This window comes from Dipodomys spectabilis, unplaced genomic scaffold, assembly GCF_019054845.1.
Source record: "Dipodomys spectabilis isolate Male_0828 unplaced genomic scaffold, ASM1905484v1 ptg000288l, whole genome shotgun sequence".
NCBI classification, from domain to species: domain Eukaryota; kingdom Metazoa; phylum Chordata; class Mammalia; order Rodentia; family Heteromyidae; genus Dipodomys; species Dipodomys spectabilis.
This window is the reverse complement of record NW_024870965.1, coordinates 7,111,374-7,129,143: the sequence shown is the minus strand read 5'-3', so window position 1 is coordinate 7,129,143 and position 17,770 is coordinate 7,111,374. Positions and strand designations below refer to the sequence as shown.

Genomic DNA, 17,770 nt, shown 5'->3' with positions numbered 1-17,770 from the left:
GGGCATGTTTCTCAGTTTGCAATGTATAAAATTGGCTCTCATTTCTCTTTCAGACATAGCAGACATTGCTAGTGGAAGTTCTGGGCTCTCCACTTCAGAAAGTCCTGTGGTCTCTGAGCATAGGCCTGACCAGGAAACAGCACCTAAAGTAAAAGATCATGAAATAGAAGCTGACGTACTAAAAGAAAGTATTGACTTACCAGAAGAAAAGCCTCAGATTTCTGAGATTCCTCCAGATTCTCAAGAAATTCATGTAAAAAATTAATTTATTTACTTCTTTTGACAGTTTTGGTTTAGTTGGGTTTTCAAGACATAGTACAAATCTTCAAATGTATTCATTTAATTTGACTACTTATAGAAAGTAGAAATATTTTGTGATATGATCACATTAAGAGATTAGTTTTCATGAAAACCAAGACTTTTAAAAGCCACAAATTAACAAGTTCATCTTTTGCTCATTATTTGCTTCAAGTAAAAGCTTATTACGTAGCCATAGGAAAACATACTCACGAAGCAAGTATAACATTTTCAGGGTGTCAAGGGCATGTATGTGGAAGTAAGTGAATTCAGATAGACAAGATTTTCCCCAGGGCATACCTGTGACAGAAAGATACTTATCTGGTTGAGGTTCAATTTCTGTGCTCCACAAAGATTTTCCTAGTGCTTAAATATGACTTGTTTTTCTAAAATTTTTATCATGAAGATACTTCTCATATGATAAATGTATTTAAGATGGAAAAACCAACTCCTATTTACAGAAATCTAGTTGTATGGAATTTGGGGAATTTATTAGCTTAAAAATGTTATGATGAACTGGGCACTGGTGTCTCAGGCCTGTAATCCTAGCTTCTCAGGAGGCTGAGATCTGAGGATAGTGGTCCAAACCCAGCCAGGGCAGGAAAGTCTGAGACTTGTATCTCCAGTTTACCAAAAAGCCAGAAGCAGAGCTGTGGCTCACGTGGTAGAGCTCTATATCCTTGGGCAAAAAAAAAGCTCAAGGTCGCGTCCTAATAAGTTCAAGCCCCAGAACCATTACATACAAAAAGTTACAGTTGACCCCATATTGATCTTCCTGAGTATTCTCACTATGAAAACAGATGGCTGAATTCTCTATCTTTCCTTTGGGAAGCAAAAATGTGGGTGTGGTATAAGTGGGAACCTTCATTCACAGGTTATTTACCACCTGTCATCTCACTGAATGTTTGGGAAGTGTGAAAATGTTTCTGTCTAGGTGGGTGGTAATGTTCTACCTTCTTGGTCAGGCAATCTCTCTGTTACTTTCTACCTCCTCCTTTTTCTCCCCCTCCCTTACCAAAAGGTAAATGCAAGGACCATTCCTTCTTCCACCAAACCCTTGCAGGAGAGGTACTGAACTTGAAAGCCTTAGGAATTTCATGGTTTATGCAGCCCCAGCAAAGGGAAGAGGATTGAGTCTAGCCCAAGGGAGCTTATGTAGGTGACTTGTTCTTCAACCTTATGGGGTCATGCTGTTTAGAAAAGTGTGGATAATTAGGTAGTTTGGGGATTGTTGTTAATAATTTTGTGGGTTATTCTTTTTTTGTGGTTGTTTTTTTCTTGGGTGAGGAGAATAAGTCCTTAAGTTAATCAAAACCAGTAGTTTTTAGGATTTTGTTAATAAATACTGGTTGGTTTGGTTTTTTTTACTAGGAAAATAGAGAATTTTTAGTTTAGTTCCAGTCATAATCTCAAAGTTTATTTCTAGTTACTTTGAGTGAGATCTGATTGTTTAAGTGGGATATTTTATAAAGTAAGCCTATTAATATTGCCATTTATCAAATATAGTTTATGTTTAAAAATGCGCACGCTAAAAATGAGATGGTCATTTTAAGTCTTTTGAGCTTTATATTGTAATATATCTTAGATTAACCATTCTCTTACCTTCAATTCATTTTAGGTGGTTGGACATGATAAGTTTGCAGTTCAAAATTCAGAAGACGAGTCTAGAAATTTTTCATTTCAAGAGTTATATCCCTCAGGAACACTTAAACTTCAATATAATTTTGATACTATTGAGCAGCAGTTCTGTGACTTGCCTGATAATAAAGACCCTGGGGAGTGTGACCTTGCTGAAGTAGATGGGGAACTTTTTGTGGCTCAGAGCAATTTCACCTTGATACTGGAAGGAGAAGAAGGAGAGGCAGATGCAGGTGATTCTGTGGCAGCACCTGATCCGTTGCCTGCGGCAGCACACACCACCAAGAAAGAACACGTGAATGATGCGGAGGATGAGGATCAGGGTCATGCCACAGTTGTGCCACCTGCCACAACCAGTGACCACAGAGCCCAGAAGCTGGAGACTCTACCATATGTCCCTGGACCAATTAAAGCGGTGATTGCGGAAAATTTATTAGATGTAATTAAAGATACAAGAAGTAAAGATGCAGTGGAACAGTCCATTCATGAAAACATACCTTTGATGCCCCAGAAGGTGACGCGTTCCAAGTCAGCCAAACCTACATTGAAGACCGTTCAGGAAACAAGTCCGGTGGCTACAGATGTCAGCCAGAGCGATGACATGATTTCCTCCAGAACTCGCATGAGGAGGCAACGTGTCCAGAGCCTGGATCTCTCCTCAGAGCAGCAGTTGCCTGCACCTATTGCTACTTCTAAGACTCCGGGACTGCCAGCTAAGAGGAAGACTCGAAAATCAAGAGAAACTTCTGAGGCGGCCTCTGAACATGCCTATGCTGATATAACCAGACTGTCTCAGAGCCAGAAAACACCTCTGACTCCCAGCAGAGGGAGGAGGAAGAAAGAAGTTCTTCTGGATACGCTAGAGAGCACTGGTGCTGGGGAGCCAGAGTCACACATGGCTCCAGGTAGGGGGCCAAAAAGGTTAAGATCTGAGATGCCAGAACCTCCAACTGAAGAAACTTCTCTTAGAAAAGAAGCGAAGCTTTCATATCTTACAAAAGGAACACCTAGAAGAACAAAAAAGTCTATAGAAAATCAGCATGGGGCTGAAATTACAAATGATCTAACCGTTAGTAAACTACCAAGTCCTAGCAGAACTGTCAAAAAGTTGAGAAGAGCCACTTCAGAAGCCCCTCCGACCCCAGGATGGGGGCAGGATGGAGGGCACAGTGACCCGCAGCTACCCCTCCAGGGGAGACGGGCCAGAGATGGAGGAGTCAGTAGGCTGAGTGTGCTAGAAGCTCCTGAACGTGACCCATGCCCCCTGGCTCTCTCGGCAGAGCTTGAGGTGCCCCTCACACCTAGGAAACGTGGAAGACCCAGGAAAATAAATCCATCGGAAGATGCTGGGTCCAGATCTGTTAAGGAAGAGGGAAGTTCTAAGAAGAGAGGTGTAGTTAATGTTCGAAGATCTACAAGAAACACCCCAGCTAGGCATGAAAATACTCATGTTGCAAAAGCGGCTTTTGAAAACTCTGTTTCAGTGCCAAATGAGGAATTTGCAGTGGTAACAAGTTCTAGGAAGAGGATCACAGAGGAGTCTGAAAATCAAAGCCAGAAACATCCATTAGGCTCAGCATCAGAAGACCACCAACACGGAGAGACACACCAAGAGCCACCTGATGGAGGAAAAAGATCACGTGTCAGCTCGGCTGTTAGTAAATCTTCCCCAAATACAAGGACTAGATCTAGTAAGGCCCTTTTGTCAGACATTGCTGAACCAAAACACGAGCCTTTATTTACTCCTGTAGCAAAGGTTCCAAGGAAAGCAAAAGGTAATTTTATTTTTACTTATATTTTTATCATTCAGGATGCTTGGCCTAAGAATTGTCTTTGTGAAGGGGAGCTTTGATTTAGAGTACCGATTGTTTATCCTAAGAAACAATTTGTAATTTCAGAGGATCTTAAGATTCAGGAATTAGTACGATTCAAATGTACTTCACATGCTAGAATTCACTTCTCATGGGTTCACGTCTAGTGACAGCCCCGATGGTCTGAAAGGAGCTGTTGGTGGTTTGCCAATCAGCATATGCAGACAATGAAATCACAGTGTTCCCTATTAGTTGGCTTGTCTGCTTGCCAATCTCCCTTGTCCCTGATGGGCTGGTGGGACCGTGGAGTGGTTGTGGGTCAGACCCCAGAGGTAGGGCCTCTCCTGCTGAGCAAGTGCCCCTTGCCGCTGTGTATAGAGCACAAGTGTCCATGGAGCGTGGAGTGCACAGACAGAGAGATGCGATGTTGGTGAGGGAAGAGGTGTCAGTCCCGGTAGGAAGAGGTACTCAAAGAGTGCTTAAGATGGTGGTGAGTTGTAGGGACGCTCTTGGGAACGGTGCTGCTGAGGGGTGGGTACACAGCTGCCATTCAGCAAAGCAGGTGCGTGCTTGCCCCATCCTCGATTAAGCTGTCACCTCGACAGTGTAAAGCATTGACAAACCTTCTGTATAGTTGCCTTCTGATTTGAGGAAGGCCAGGAGGAAAATAAGCCATTTAAACTAAATTTCTGCTAAGTGCAGTTTATCTCCAACACTCTTATGCCCAGCATATCAAATGTATTCTAATGTTTGGGCTGGTTTTGACCCCGCAGCGCCCATCTCCACGCTCTGCCGACGCTTGTGCTGAGTGGCGCACAGACACATACCACTTACTTTTCGCCAGAGCTTTTGATGGTAGTAGTACCGTATTTCACTTTCATTGCGATTCTGAAGAAATTGCTTTCTACCAATGCCTTTTTTTTTTTACTTTTTATTATAAAGGTTTACAGTACTTAGGACACCAAGTATAGTGAATTCAAAATCCTGAGTGACTTTGGCATAGCATAGCCAACATTTCTTATTCTGCTCTTGGTCATCTTTATGTAGTTACCTATAAAATGATTCAGAATAATTTTCCCTGTTAGTGAAAATAGTACATGTCATCTAGCTTTCTAGAGAACCACTAAGTGCTATTCACATTCGCCTGTCTGTCCTACCATTTTATTTGCTTAAAAAGCAAAATGAAACAGTGTGTTGGTCCACACCTGTAATCCCAGTACTTCCTGGGAAGGCTGAGGCAGGAGGATTAGGGTGAGTTGGAGACCAGCCTAATGAGACATGGTCTCATAAAGACAAACCTCAGTTTGTGTATTTCCCCTTCTTCATTCCTCAGAACCCTAAGCATAAATGGCCTTTAGTTTTTCTTTCTCATTTTAGGGGTTTCTCGCCTGTTGATAAAAAGTCCATATACGGCGGCATTAGGTTGCAGATACGCACTTTCTAGTCTGAGATGATGTTGTTAGAGGTGGTAACAAAATTGGGATTCTGCTGGGCACTTGGAAAGCAAAGACAGGAAGCTCAAAAGTACAAGGCTAGCTGGGGCTATGCAATGAGGCCCTCTCAAGAAATCAAGGGCTGGCTGGGTGCTGATCTTAAACATGTGATCCTCGTTACTTGGCAAGCTGAGGTTGGGACTCAGGAGGAAAGAAGGGAAGACTTGAGACCTTTCCTCATTAGAGACTGAACACAGTGATGCCTAGCTATGCCAGGAAACCTCACATAGGCAGATTGGGCCTGTGCCTGGTCAGGAGGTAAGACCCCTAATTAACCAGTGGAAACAGAGTCTTGGCTCAGTAATAAGTTCTGAGTGCTTGAGGCTGAGCATTCAAGCCACAGGACCACCAAAGAGGGGGAGGCAGGATGGGTATGTAGCTCAGCATACCCAGAGCAGCATATGCAGGGCCTCAGAAAGAGCTGTAGAGTTGGAAATGTCATTAGCTGAGCGAGCAGAAGGTCATTTAACCTTTCTGAGCCCTATTTTGTTGCATGTGTTTCTTTTTTTGGCAGTATTGGAGTTGGAACTCGGGGCCCTGCTTTTTGGTGGCGTGTTAAAGATAACTAGTGAACTTTTCTGCCCCAACTGACCTTGGACTTTGACCCTCCAGGTCTCAGCCTCTTGGGTAGCTGGGATTACAGATAGGAGCCACTAGTGCCCAGATCTGCAGTTACTCTTTTCACTGGTACTCCTTTCTTGCCTGATACCTGTCTAAACTGCCTTTAAAATCCACTGAGGGAGATTCAGAGGAGAGGATATTTAGAAATATTACCAGTCTTGGTTGTTGTGTAGTTACCTGTAGAATCACTGATAATTTTCTCTAGTTGAAATCTGACAAACGGGTATCTATGACATCTTATTAAATATTCTCCAGTTTCTACTTTCAACAGCAGATATTAAGGAGGGCCTGTTATGTGCCCATAGCTATCCTAGATGATCTCATTCATCAGTTCTCTGCTTCCCACACAGTAGCCCTTGCAGAGGGACCGGCAGAGCTGCTCCCACCTCCCCCTCACACTACTGAGTTCCAGCCTAGGTCTTTTGAACTTAACTCAGAGTGTGTCCAGCCTCAGGAAAGCTTGAGGACATGGGTGAAGGTGGACATAACAGGCAGTACAATAAAGTGGCCTCAGTGTGGAGGCTAAACATTTTTACATATACTAGATTTTTGTTAGGTTCATACTCAGACTTGCTGTCTGAAAAGTGAAACAGCATTGTGAACTGTAATGTGAACATTTGCTATTAAGGGTTTGTAAGTTGTATTCATTTTTGCTTTGTGAGACAGTCTTGGTGGCCTTGAGCTTGATAAGATCCTATAATCCCAAGATCATAGGCATGTGCCCCTACACCTGCGAGAGAGAGTTTAAATTGTATTTTTAAAACAGTATAACAAATAACAAAAATGTCTTTGTAATGGCTTTGTTCTACTTTATTGTGAAGAGTCTGTATGGTCAGTGTGTTTCATTGTATATTTTAAGCCAATTCTGGGGGGTGGGTAGGTCCTGGGACTGAACTGCAGTAGGGGTTAGACCTTTGAATTTGCTAGGCAGGTGCTGTGCCACTTGAGCCCTGCCTCTAACACTGCCTTGCTCTTAATTTGAGATGGAGACTCCATCCCTGCAAGTCCAGAGCGCAGTCCTGTCTCAGGTCTCCTGTCACCGACAGGGTAACAGCTGGGCACTACCCTACCTCACCTGGCTGGATTCAGCAGAGCTGAGCCTCTCTCCCCAGGCTGGACCGGATCTACTCCCAGCCCCACGCAGGCACTCACCATTGTACCCAGCTGTCAGAAAGGGAGACTCTGTTAGCTAGGTCATGGGCCTGAGCTATAGCACCAGGCTTAAACGTTGTGTGATATCTTTCTGAAGTCATTTTTCTTTATTTTGTGTATGTGACATGAATTTTTCTACTGTTCCCTTTGAACTGGAACAAACATCAGAATAAGATGGTTGAGGTGGCGCTGTAGGCTCACACATGGGATCCTAGCTGCTCGGGTGGCTGAGATCTGAGGATCATGATTAAAAGCCGGCCAGGGCAGTTTTAAAAAAAAGAGAGACTGGTCCATTTAACCACCTGAAAGGCAGAAATAGAACTGTGGTTCAAGTGGTAAAGCACTAGTCTTGAGTGGAAAAAGCAAGAGCCCCAGTACCAGCACCAAAAAAAAACAAAAGAAAAAAAATGGAATCTAGCTGGGCGCCGGTGGCTCAGGTCTGTAATCTTAGCTACTCAGGAAACTGAGATATGAGGATTATGGTTCAAAGCCAGCCAGGGCAGAAGAGTTTGTGGGACTCTTACCTCCAATAAACCACTAGATAACCAGAAGTAGAGCTCTCGCCTTGAGCTGAAGAGCACAGGGACAGCACCCAGGCCCAGAATTCAAGCCCCACGACCAAAAAAAAAAAAAGAATCTCTTCTTTGCAAATGAGGGTTTTTTTTTTTCCTCTTAAAATGAAGAATTACTATGCAATTAGGTAAGTTACAGCCCATATCTTTCAGGCCGGGTGTGTGGAATGGGTACGCCCCCCAGGCCTCCCAAGACAGGTGTCAGGTGACTAAGGAGTGACCGGCTTTCGTGCCTGCCTGAGAACCTATCTTACAGGGCAAAATTACCAGTTATCCTAATGGGATTTTTTTAGTAATAAGTTAGGATTACCTGCACTTTAAAGATACAGATGTGATGTCTGTGTTCCCAACTCTTTCTTTAGCTGATGGAACGAAGACTCCCGCCCAGCTGCAGGAATTAGTTTCTGATTTTTCTTCTCAGTTTGCCTTCTCACCTCCTGCTTTGAGGACCAGGCGAAAATACACCTCAAGTGCATCTAAGATTGTAAATGAGCTGGTAAGGAGCTGTGGTTTCATTTGTGTATTTGCTAGACCTACTTTGAAATAGAATCTCCCTCTGTCTCTTAGGCAGGTAATATATTAACTCGCAGCAAGTGTCACTTACTTATCAACTACATTTCATTGCTATCAGAGTGACAGAGCATGTTGGGTTCAGAGCAGCCTGAGGCAGGATGGAGTTAGTAGAGTAGCCTGAACTCAGAGAGCCCTAAATAGGCATTCTTCTGGGACTGAGTGTCCATTGCTTCTGCCCATGAAGGCTAATTTACAACCATTCATTCAGCTATCTATCTACTATGAATCATTTGTATGCAAAGGCTTACATAAAAATAACTCAAAAGGGGGGCTGGGAAGGTGGCTCAATGGTAGAGTGCTTGCTTTGCATGCCTGAGGCCCTGGGTTCGATTCCTCAGCACCACATAAGCAAAAAGAAAAAAGCCGGAAGTGGCACTGTGGCTCAAGTGGTAGAGCGCTAGCCTTGAGCTGAAGAGCTGAGGGACAGCACCCAGGCCCAGAGTTCAGGCCGCACGACTGGACCCAAAAAAAAAAAAACTCAAAATAGTGTTTATGCCTGTAATCCAAACTAGAGGTGAAGATTGGGCAGGTTTAAGTTCAAGATCAGCCCTGGCAAATAGCTATTTAACTTGGAACAGAGTGTAGTGCATGGCTCAGGTCTGCACCCATGAAGAGACTATTGGTAGGAGGACTGAGGCTGTTGCTGGACAGACATGCAAGACTACCTGAAGAAGCAAATCAGAGGACTAGGATGTGGTTCAAGCAGTATAGCCAAGTGTAAGGCACATGCTTCCCCCCGCCAATAAATTAACATTGGGGCTGGGTAGAGTGCTTGTCTAGCATGCATGAAGCCCTGGATTCGATTCCTCAGTAATACATACACAGAAAAAATCAGAAGTGGTAGAGTGCTAGCATTGAGCAAAAGAAGCTCAGGGACAGTGCCCAGGCCCTGAGTTCAAGCCCCAGGACTGGCCAAAACTGGTCATTTGAAATGCGTACTTTGGTTGATGGTCAACTGGCTGATAAGAGCCACTGCAGAGCACCTCTGGACAAAAGAGGAGATGGCCCTGCTATCCTCCCAGGGGTCCACTGCACCAAGTAGCACCAGTGCTCTAAGTGGTTTCTGCGAAGGCTGGCCTGACCCCTGCACAAGGGCAGAGACTGAATTTGCATCTAGGACAGCCGAAAGAACCTCAGGGACATGAGAAGTGACAGGATAAAAGGCAAGACCTGGAGAAGGAACAGAGATGGTGTGGTCTCTCTGTTGAGAATCAGAGGAGGGACTTGTATTAGCAGTGTTTGGTTTCCGTTGATCTTGGTTGTTTACTTTTGTGCTTGTACTGGGTCATAAACTCGGCCTGAGCTTTCTGGCTCAAGGCTAGCCCTCTTACCACTGGAGGACAGTTAGCATTTGGCCTTGACCTGGGGTCCAGCTTTTGAATTAAGATGTGTCCTTTTTTTCAACCATAGGAAGATGACACTCAATCAGTGGAAGTTGTAGAAGAGCAAAAAGTGAAGCGAGCCAGGACTATGAAGAGAAAAGAGGCAAATAGGTGAGTGTGACTGCTTGGCCTGCACGTGCGTCATCACCAGGGCCATCCTGTCGCCCTGGTCCCTTGAGGAGAGATGTCACTTGAGGCTTGGAGCTCTCCTAGAGGGGCAGGAAGACCCTTGCTCCGCACCTATGCTAGTTCAAACTCAGTGCCTTGATCTCGCAAGGGCAGTGCTCTGCCACGTGAGCCACACCACCATCCTCTGATGGTGTCATGCCCACTGGATATGGAAGGAAGTGTGGTACTTGCCTGTCCATGGGGACAGGTGGTGACCGTGAGTGATGGGGACCTTTTAAATCCTGCACTCCTTCACTGCTGTCCGTAACAATGCGTCCACAGGGGAGCTGGCTGCGTTGTAGGTAGATAGAAGTCTCTCTTCGTTTTAAATCTAACATAAGGAAACTGGACAGAAGGTCCTGTTCGCTGAAGAGTGACTTACTTGGCTTGCACCTGGGCACTATGTGGTTTGCCGGTTGCCAGTGTTTGACAACTGCTATTTCAGAGTCTGCTTGGGCTCTGCGAGGCTCTGCCCCAGGGATGGATGACCAGGACTTGGCCCATCCTTGCAGCCTGGCAGTGTTCTGTCTCTGCAGGAAATGTAGTGAGATGTTTGGGTCACATGGCTGCACCTCACTTCCTTGGAAACTTAGAGGTGGAAGTGTGTGGCAGGGTCACCCCAAGGGTTCTGTCATCACAGTATGTGTCAGATGTTTGTGTTCATACCCAATTGTATCCTTTTTCAGAAACAAGGAAAGAGGAAGGTCTTGGTCTCCTCCTCCAGTGGAAATAAAGCTGCTTTCTCCCTTGGCCAGTCCAGCTGGGGAAGGAAAGAGCAAAGCAAGAAAGCCTGTGGACGTGTCCGGGAAAGCCCTCGGGAGGGGCAGAAAGAAGCCGGCTGCTTTTCCAAAGCAGATTTTGCGCAGGAAAATGCTCTAAGTTTTTCTAAGATTTTAACGTACACCCATTTATAAAGGCCTCAGAATTGTGTGGATTAAAGTGATCTAATTTGGAAAATAATTTATATAAATTATTGTAAATTTTTGTAAACAAAGTCTTCAATAAGTAAAGTAACTCCATATGGAGTGTGATTCTTTTAGTCTAGGCATTTTTCTATTTTATATTAAGACTTCATACATTTATATACTATGTGAATACAGCTTATTGGAATGTTTAATAAACTACTGTAAATTATACAATTTGTGTGTGTTAGATTTTTGAGATAAAATTGTTTTAATGATTTTATATGCTAGTAGTCATTTGTCCCATTTTCTCTCTCTATCACAAGTATTAGACCAATCTTAAAATGAGGATGAACTATTGACCTATTTTTTAAAGTTATTTTATAATTTATGCACTTTGATTCTGTGATTAAGATTTCTAACCATCATGTATTTTTATTGGTTGGTTTTGCCTGTTACTATGTTGACATTGAATTATGGGCATGTAATTTTGACGCCTTTTTGTAGTTTCCCAAATTTTGTGTAATCTACCTCAAGAGTAATGCATTGTTTTTACTGTAATGTTGACATTTCTTATTCAGTGAGCTTAAAGACTATTTATCTCTACGGTCTCTTAAGTCAGAGACTAATTATCCAGGTTAGATTGACCGGTTCACTGCTTATTAGCAAAATCATGACAGGATTTGAGAAATGTAAAATAAAATGTGTTGCGTGCCTAAAAATCAGGAAGAGCAGTCTGGACAGATTTTACAAGTCTTCCCAGGAAGGAAGTGACTCCCAAAGCATGGGAATTTTAAATTGGCAGGTGGTCACAGAGTCAGGCTGAGACAGTTGCTTGCGGGGAGGTCCTGATCCTTTGTGTGGGCTGTGGAAATTCATCAATAAGTCAGTGTAAGTTAGAACAAGTAACTGATAGTGTCTGATGAATGGACCGTTAAATAATGAATCACCTAGACACAGCTGCTTGCATCAGCTTTTCAGTGTGAAGCACAAGGCTCTGCTCTGCTCGCCTTGCAGCATGGAGAGGGCGGGTGTGGGGAAGCAGCCGACGCCCAGTGACATAAAGTGGCCATGCGCGTGCGGCCCTTCGGTCAGGTCAGGTCAGTGGTGTCGCGTGTCGCCTCCTCGGAAGCATCGCTGACTGCAATTTTACTAACTTTTTTAATGATAGTCACAAAATTTGTATTTAAGCTGCTTGTCTTTTATGGAATATTAAACTCTTAAATGAATTTGTTAAATAACTGATCTTAAACATATTGCACAGTTTCTATTCCTTGGCACAAGTAGTACAATAAAAAGAAAATTGACACAAATTATGCTGTCCCTATTTTTTGAGACAGGAGTCTGTGTGGCCACGCTGGCACTGAACTCCAACCCTGCCCCAGCTTCTCAAGTGCTGGCATATACCACACTTGGCTGATCCCTCCATATTTTATTGAATTGATGTATAAATGTGTTTCCAAAGAAAAAATTGCTGCATGAATTAGCAACATGAACTCCAGCAGCATCGGTGTTGGCTTTAGTTTTTGTTTGAATCAGGTCTACTAGTAGTCCAGGCTGGCCTGGAGTTTGAGATCCTCCTGCCTCAACCACCTGAGTGCTGGGATTATAGGTGTGCACCATAGAGCCCAGTGTATTCTATACTTTGAATGTATATAGAATGTACTTAGAGGTTTTTATAAACCCTGCTGCATTTTAGGATAACATCAGGTAGGCTCTGCAGGATCCTACAGTGAGCAGTGCCTCATTAGATTTTAAGGTAGTGTGACAACCACTTGCCTGGCAAGACTTTACACTGTCATGGAACAAACATTAGCAGCTACTGAAAGCAGAAAGGAAATCATTTTTTCTCCGGCCTCTTAAAGCCTCCTGTGTGAGACTGACGGTCATGTGTTAGGAAGGTTTGTGTGGTGCGGCACTGAGGTAACGGCACCCAGAGCACTGGGCATGGTTTCTAGATGGAAGTGTGATGTTGGGACTGTTGCCACACACATGTCCCTTTGGTGGGGTACCCACCTTCCCAGCCTGGTGTTTCTGGTCTGTACAAGCACAGCTTTGCATTTTCACTCGGTCTCCTCCTGCCCTGTGCCTCTACATTCGTCTGTTGCTGAGGAGGGGTTTCCGGTGGCTGGGCAGCAAGCAGGCTGTGTAACCCAAGCAGCTGCTATTGAGACTAACGTGCATATGCATGGTGCATGGCTTCTTAGGCAACTGGTAATAATGCATCAAAACAATTGGTGGCCACTAAAGTAAATGTTTGGCCCCTGTAAGAGAGTAAACCATCTCTAACCCCCTTCAGTGACACTGGAAGGGGCTCTGCAAGGGGTGTAGGGGGAGGGGAGGAGCAAGCGGACCCAGCACATGCTAGTTCAGGTCACTGCAGTTCCAACCATTTGCCTCACAGTAAGAACACAAAAACAAGCCAAAGTCTCACAGAATCCAGACCAGCCTCAGCCGCCCATGTGCTGGGCTTGCCACCAGTATACACTTGGCAGATCAAACTTGAAAAGTAGAAAACTTCAAAATTAGTATCATGAATAAAAATAAGCTCTTGCCATTTACAGCACCTGGGTGACCCGTATGTTGTCTAATTTAACTCTGTTGCTAGACTTAATCTTCATTGTTGAGTCAGAACTGACTTTGAGGTATCTCTCTTCTTTCATTTTGGTGCTAGTCCTGGGGCTTGAACTCTGGGCCAGGGTGACCTTCCTGAGCTTTTTTTGCTCAAGGGTAACACTACTACCTTGAGCCACAGTTCCACCTCCAGTCTTGGTAGTTAATTGGAGATAAGAGTCTCAGGGACTTTCCTGTCCTGGGTAGCTTTGAACTTCGATCCTCAGATCTCAGCCTCCTGAGTAACAAAGATTTACAGCAAGGATTTACAGACATAAGCCACCATCTTAGGCATGAGGCCCAGCTAATGGCACTTTCTTAAGCAGCATGTACACCTATCTGGTAAAATAGCTGACAACTTTTTTTCCCAAACAATTACTGATGCTGTGATAATCAGTGGTGAATGCGCTCTCAGATGTATATAGCTATAACCACAATTGATTTGAGTGCACTTGATCACTTCAAGAAGGAAGCTACCCTCCCTCTGACCCTGCCTGCTTCCCCTCCCTAAGCAGTAACGGGTGTTGTTACCCCAGATGCTGCTGTGACGCTTCCTGTGGATGGAGCCAGGGGAGCTCATCCTGGCCTCCTGCGCTAAGCGAGTTTTTACAGCCCATCCGTGTTGTAACATGTATCAAAGCTTCGATCTTTGAGTGACCAATATCCTTCAGTATAGACAATTACACTGGAAGAGACCTGAAATAATTAATTTGTATAACAAGGAAAATGTGATTGACTCTGGGTCTGTGATCTGACTAGAGAGAAGAACTGTGGGAGCAAATGTGTAATTCCAGAACTACCATCACTATACAAAAACCCAGAGCATGTGAACACCGTCACCTTTGACCTGGCATACTAGTCTAAGGTATTCCTTTTCTCAAGGTGAACACGAGGTCCAAAGGTACTGCTGTTGCCTGAATACATCCCAGTCAGCTGGCTGCGTTTTCAGAAAGACAAGTGGCGCATAGCATCCCCAGCCTAGAAAACCAGAGAAACTTGTGAAGGCCTCTGCCTTTGAGAAGTGTGCTGGCTAAGCACTTGTTACATGCTATATCCAGTTCTGTCCTAAAGCTGATGAGATAGGGTCTGGTTTATGGAAATAGGCAATGTTAAGGGATACCTCCAGGCATGGTGGTTTCCTGTAATCCTGTAATCCCAACTATGTGGGAGGCTGAAAACTGGAGGAAAGTAGTTCAAGGCCACCCTGGAAAAAAGTTTTCAAGATATCCTACCCAACCATTAGCTGGGCATGTTAGTATGCACCTATCACCTAGATATGTGAGAAACTGAAATCGAGGAATGTGGGTCCAGCTCATGCAGAAAAACCCATGAGACTCCATCTGAATGGAAGAAGCTGGTGCATGCCTGCCATCCCAGCTACAATGAATGTTATTATTTTATTCTCTTCGTAATCTCTGTGATGCCTGGCTTCATAAAAGACATCTGAAATGGGCACTAGTGGTTCATGCCTACAATCCCTCCTACATGGAAGGCTGAGATCCAGAGGATCTATATTTAATGCCAATCTGGAGAGGGAAAGGAAGTGGGAGAGAGAGCACTACCATTTTAACAGAGATGGGGACAAGTGCTTGTCATCCCAACTATGACAGGAAGTCTAAACTATGTGAATGAAGGTCCAGGTCAAAAAAAAAAAAAAAGATCCTATCTCAAAATAACAGCAAAAAAGGAGGTGGTGACATCCCCCAGCAGAAGAGCATCTGCCTAGCAAGGTATGGGGCCCTGAGTTCCAACAACCAGAAAGGGGGTGGAATCCTCCACCCTCCACCCCATCTCTTACAGCACCAGGTCATGCAACCTCCAGCAGCTCCAGTGCACATCAAGGAAGATCATGAACATAGTCTCAGAAGTCATTCTACACTCTGGCCACAAAAATCTCAACCCTCATCCTCCCTGAAAGGGAAACAGACTGCTACAGAACCATCACTAAAACGAAAACTGGAAAGATGGACGCTGGTGGCTCACACCTGCAATCCTTCCTACTCAGGAGGTTGAGATCTGAAGGTCACGGTTGGAAACCAGTTGGGGCAGTAAAGTCCATGAGACTCTAATCTCCAGTTAACCACCAGAAAGCCAAAAGTGGAGCTGTGGCTCAAAGTGGCCAAGTGCTAGCCTTGAGCAAAAAGAGCTCAGGGACAGCGCCCAGGCCCTGAGTTCAAGCCCCATGACCACAAAAGAAAAGAAACAAGGTTTCTTTGGGGGAGGAAGGAGGGTAGTGACTGCAAAACCACCCTACTTACGGGAGAAATAAGAGAGGAAATGTCGGGCTGGGAAGGTGGCTCAGTGGTAGAGTGCTTGCCTTGCATGCCTGAGGCCCTGGGTTCCATTCCTCAACACCACATAAGCAGAAAAAGCCAGAAGTTGTGCTGTAGCTCAAGTGGTAGAGCTCTAGCCTTGAGCTGAAGAGTTGAGGGACAGCGCCCAGGTCCAGAGTTCAGGTCCCACCACCAGCAAAAAAAAAGAGAGAGAGAGAGCGCGTCGGGTCCACAACCCCAGGCTCCAGTGACACAAAATCCAGCCAGGCTCTGCCTCTTGCAGGTCCCTTCACTCCTGATAATACCCGCTGGGGGCCCAGTCCTCACCCCGTGGGGGACATGCTGACAACACCACGGCATTGCGCCGTGTGTGTGTGTGTGTGTGCATGTGCGTGTGCGTGTGCACGTGTGCATGAGTGGGTTGGTGTACATGCACACATTTGGGAGTGCTTTAGAACCAAGTCTGGTGACCCTGCCACCCTCTTTCCAGAGAGAGGTCTTCTATGACATCGGAAGAGGAATCTTCCACAATGCCTGGCAGGGCTACAATGCCGCGTCCTGGCCTATGGCCAGACCTGCTCTGGAAAAAGCTACTCCATGATGGGGTTCAGGGCAAAAAAGGGCCTCATTCCAAGACTGCGCAAAGAACTCTTTCAGACAATGGAGAACAGGAAGGAAAATCAGGAGTACCAGGTATGCACAGGCCTCCAGACCCTTTTTTAAGAAATTGCACTTATAGCTGGGCACTGGTGGCTCACGCCTGCAATCCTAGCTACTCAGAAAGCTGAGATCTGAGGATCATGGTTCAAAGCCAGCCTAGGCAGGTAAGTCCGTGAAACTCTTATCTCCAATGAGCCACCAGAAAACTGGAAGTGGGCCTGTGGCTGAAGTGGTAGAGTGCTCATCTTAAGCTGAAGAGCTGCGGGACAGCGCCCAGGCCCAGTGTTCAAGACCCATGGCCCCTCCAAAAAAAAGAAAAAGAAATTGCACTTATCTAATTTTCCCACATGGAGTGCCGCAGCACTGTGTTAGGGTGTGTGTGGATACATACATTTGTACCCCACTTGTATCTAGGTGCATGAGGCTTGAACCCAGGTCGGGGAGGCCGCCGGCGTGGGGTCCAGGTCTGGGGAGGCCGCCGGCGTGGGGTCCAGGTCTGGGGAGGCCGCGGGCGCGGGGTCCAGGTCGGGGAGGCCGCGGGCGCGGGGTCCAGGTCTGGGAGGCCGCGGGCGTGGGGTCCAGGTCGGGAAGGCCGCCGGCGTGGGGTCCAGGTCTGGGGAGGCCGCCGGCGTGGGGTCTGGGGAGGCCGCGGGCGTGGGGTCCAGGTCGGGGAGGCCGCCGGCGTGGGGTCCAGGTCGGGGAGGCCGCCGGCGTGGGGGCCTGAGCCCCCGGCCCCGCGCCCCGCACAGGTTTTGTGCGCTCCGCGCTCACCCTCAACCTGGCGGACCTGGCCGCGGTCGGCCTGCAGAGGGGGCCCAGGCCCGGGCAGGCTGCGGGAAGGGGCGCGCACCAACCTCAGCCGCACCGACCTGGGGGCCGTGAGCCGGAGGGGGCCCCGCCGGGGAGGAGGGAGGCTGCGGAGGGCCGGGGCGGACCCGGATTGGGTAACTGCCACCCGCAGCCGCCCCGCGGGGCCCAGCCCGAACCTCAGGCTCTCCGCGGCGGGTGTGGCGTGAGAGTCCTGCTCAGTGGGATTTATGGTCTTTATAACTTTATCCGGGGACTACTGAAACTTTTTCTCATTGTTGGGAATGACAGTGCACAATCAGCCCCACGAATGTGGGTATCGTCAGGAACAGGAGGGCACAGGTACTCACGCGTGTGCACACACACACACGCCCGGACAGAAAGAGGACGCTTCCTAAACCGGTCTCCTCACACCCCTTCCAGTGGGTACACCCACCAAAGACGCTGACCTCTGACCCGATCACTTTGCCCAATTAGCTTAACGTTCGTATAAATGAGACAGTACACCCAGCCACAGGCTTCCTTCTCCAAGGATTTGTTATCAGATTATTCAAGGTGGTGTCCCGAGCACTTATTTTTATTGCTCACCCACAAGGTGATAAATCATGGCTTATGTAGCTTGTTTCTAGGCTTGAGCTGGAATGGTAGATTTACTGAGCAATCGGGGAAAGCAATCATCCATCTGGGGTTCACATCAGGAAAAGCACGGGGGCTTTTGGCTCAATATGGCGATCAGATGTTCGGGGCCCTGGCAACCCGCCAAGCACCACCCACCACCCGGCTGCGGCCCAGCCCCGGCCCCAGGCGC

The 17,770-nt window shown here is 46.3% G+C and overlaps 1 protein-coding gene across 1 annotated transcript in view; it reads left to right on the top strand.

Annotated features, from left to right (window-relative positions):
- Positions 1-11,918, top strand: part of Ahctf1 (AT-hook containing transcription factor 1) — a 59,742-nt gene extending 47,824 nt beyond the window's left edge. Inside the window, exons 32-36 of the mRNA XM_042701163.1 lie at positions 54-253; positions 1,916-3,710; positions 7,947-8,080; positions 9,568-9,650; positions 10,394-11,918. Coding sequence (XP_042557097.1) covers positions 54-253; positions 1,916-3,710; positions 7,947-8,080; positions 9,568-9,650; positions 10,394-10,586 — 2,405 coding nt within the window. The 3' untranslated portion in view covers positions 10,587-11,918. The remainder of the gene's footprint in view (positions 1-53; positions 254-1,915; positions 3,711-7,946; positions 8,081-9,567; positions 9,651-10,393) is intronic.
- Positions 11,919-17,770: the final 5,852 nt, after the last annotated feature.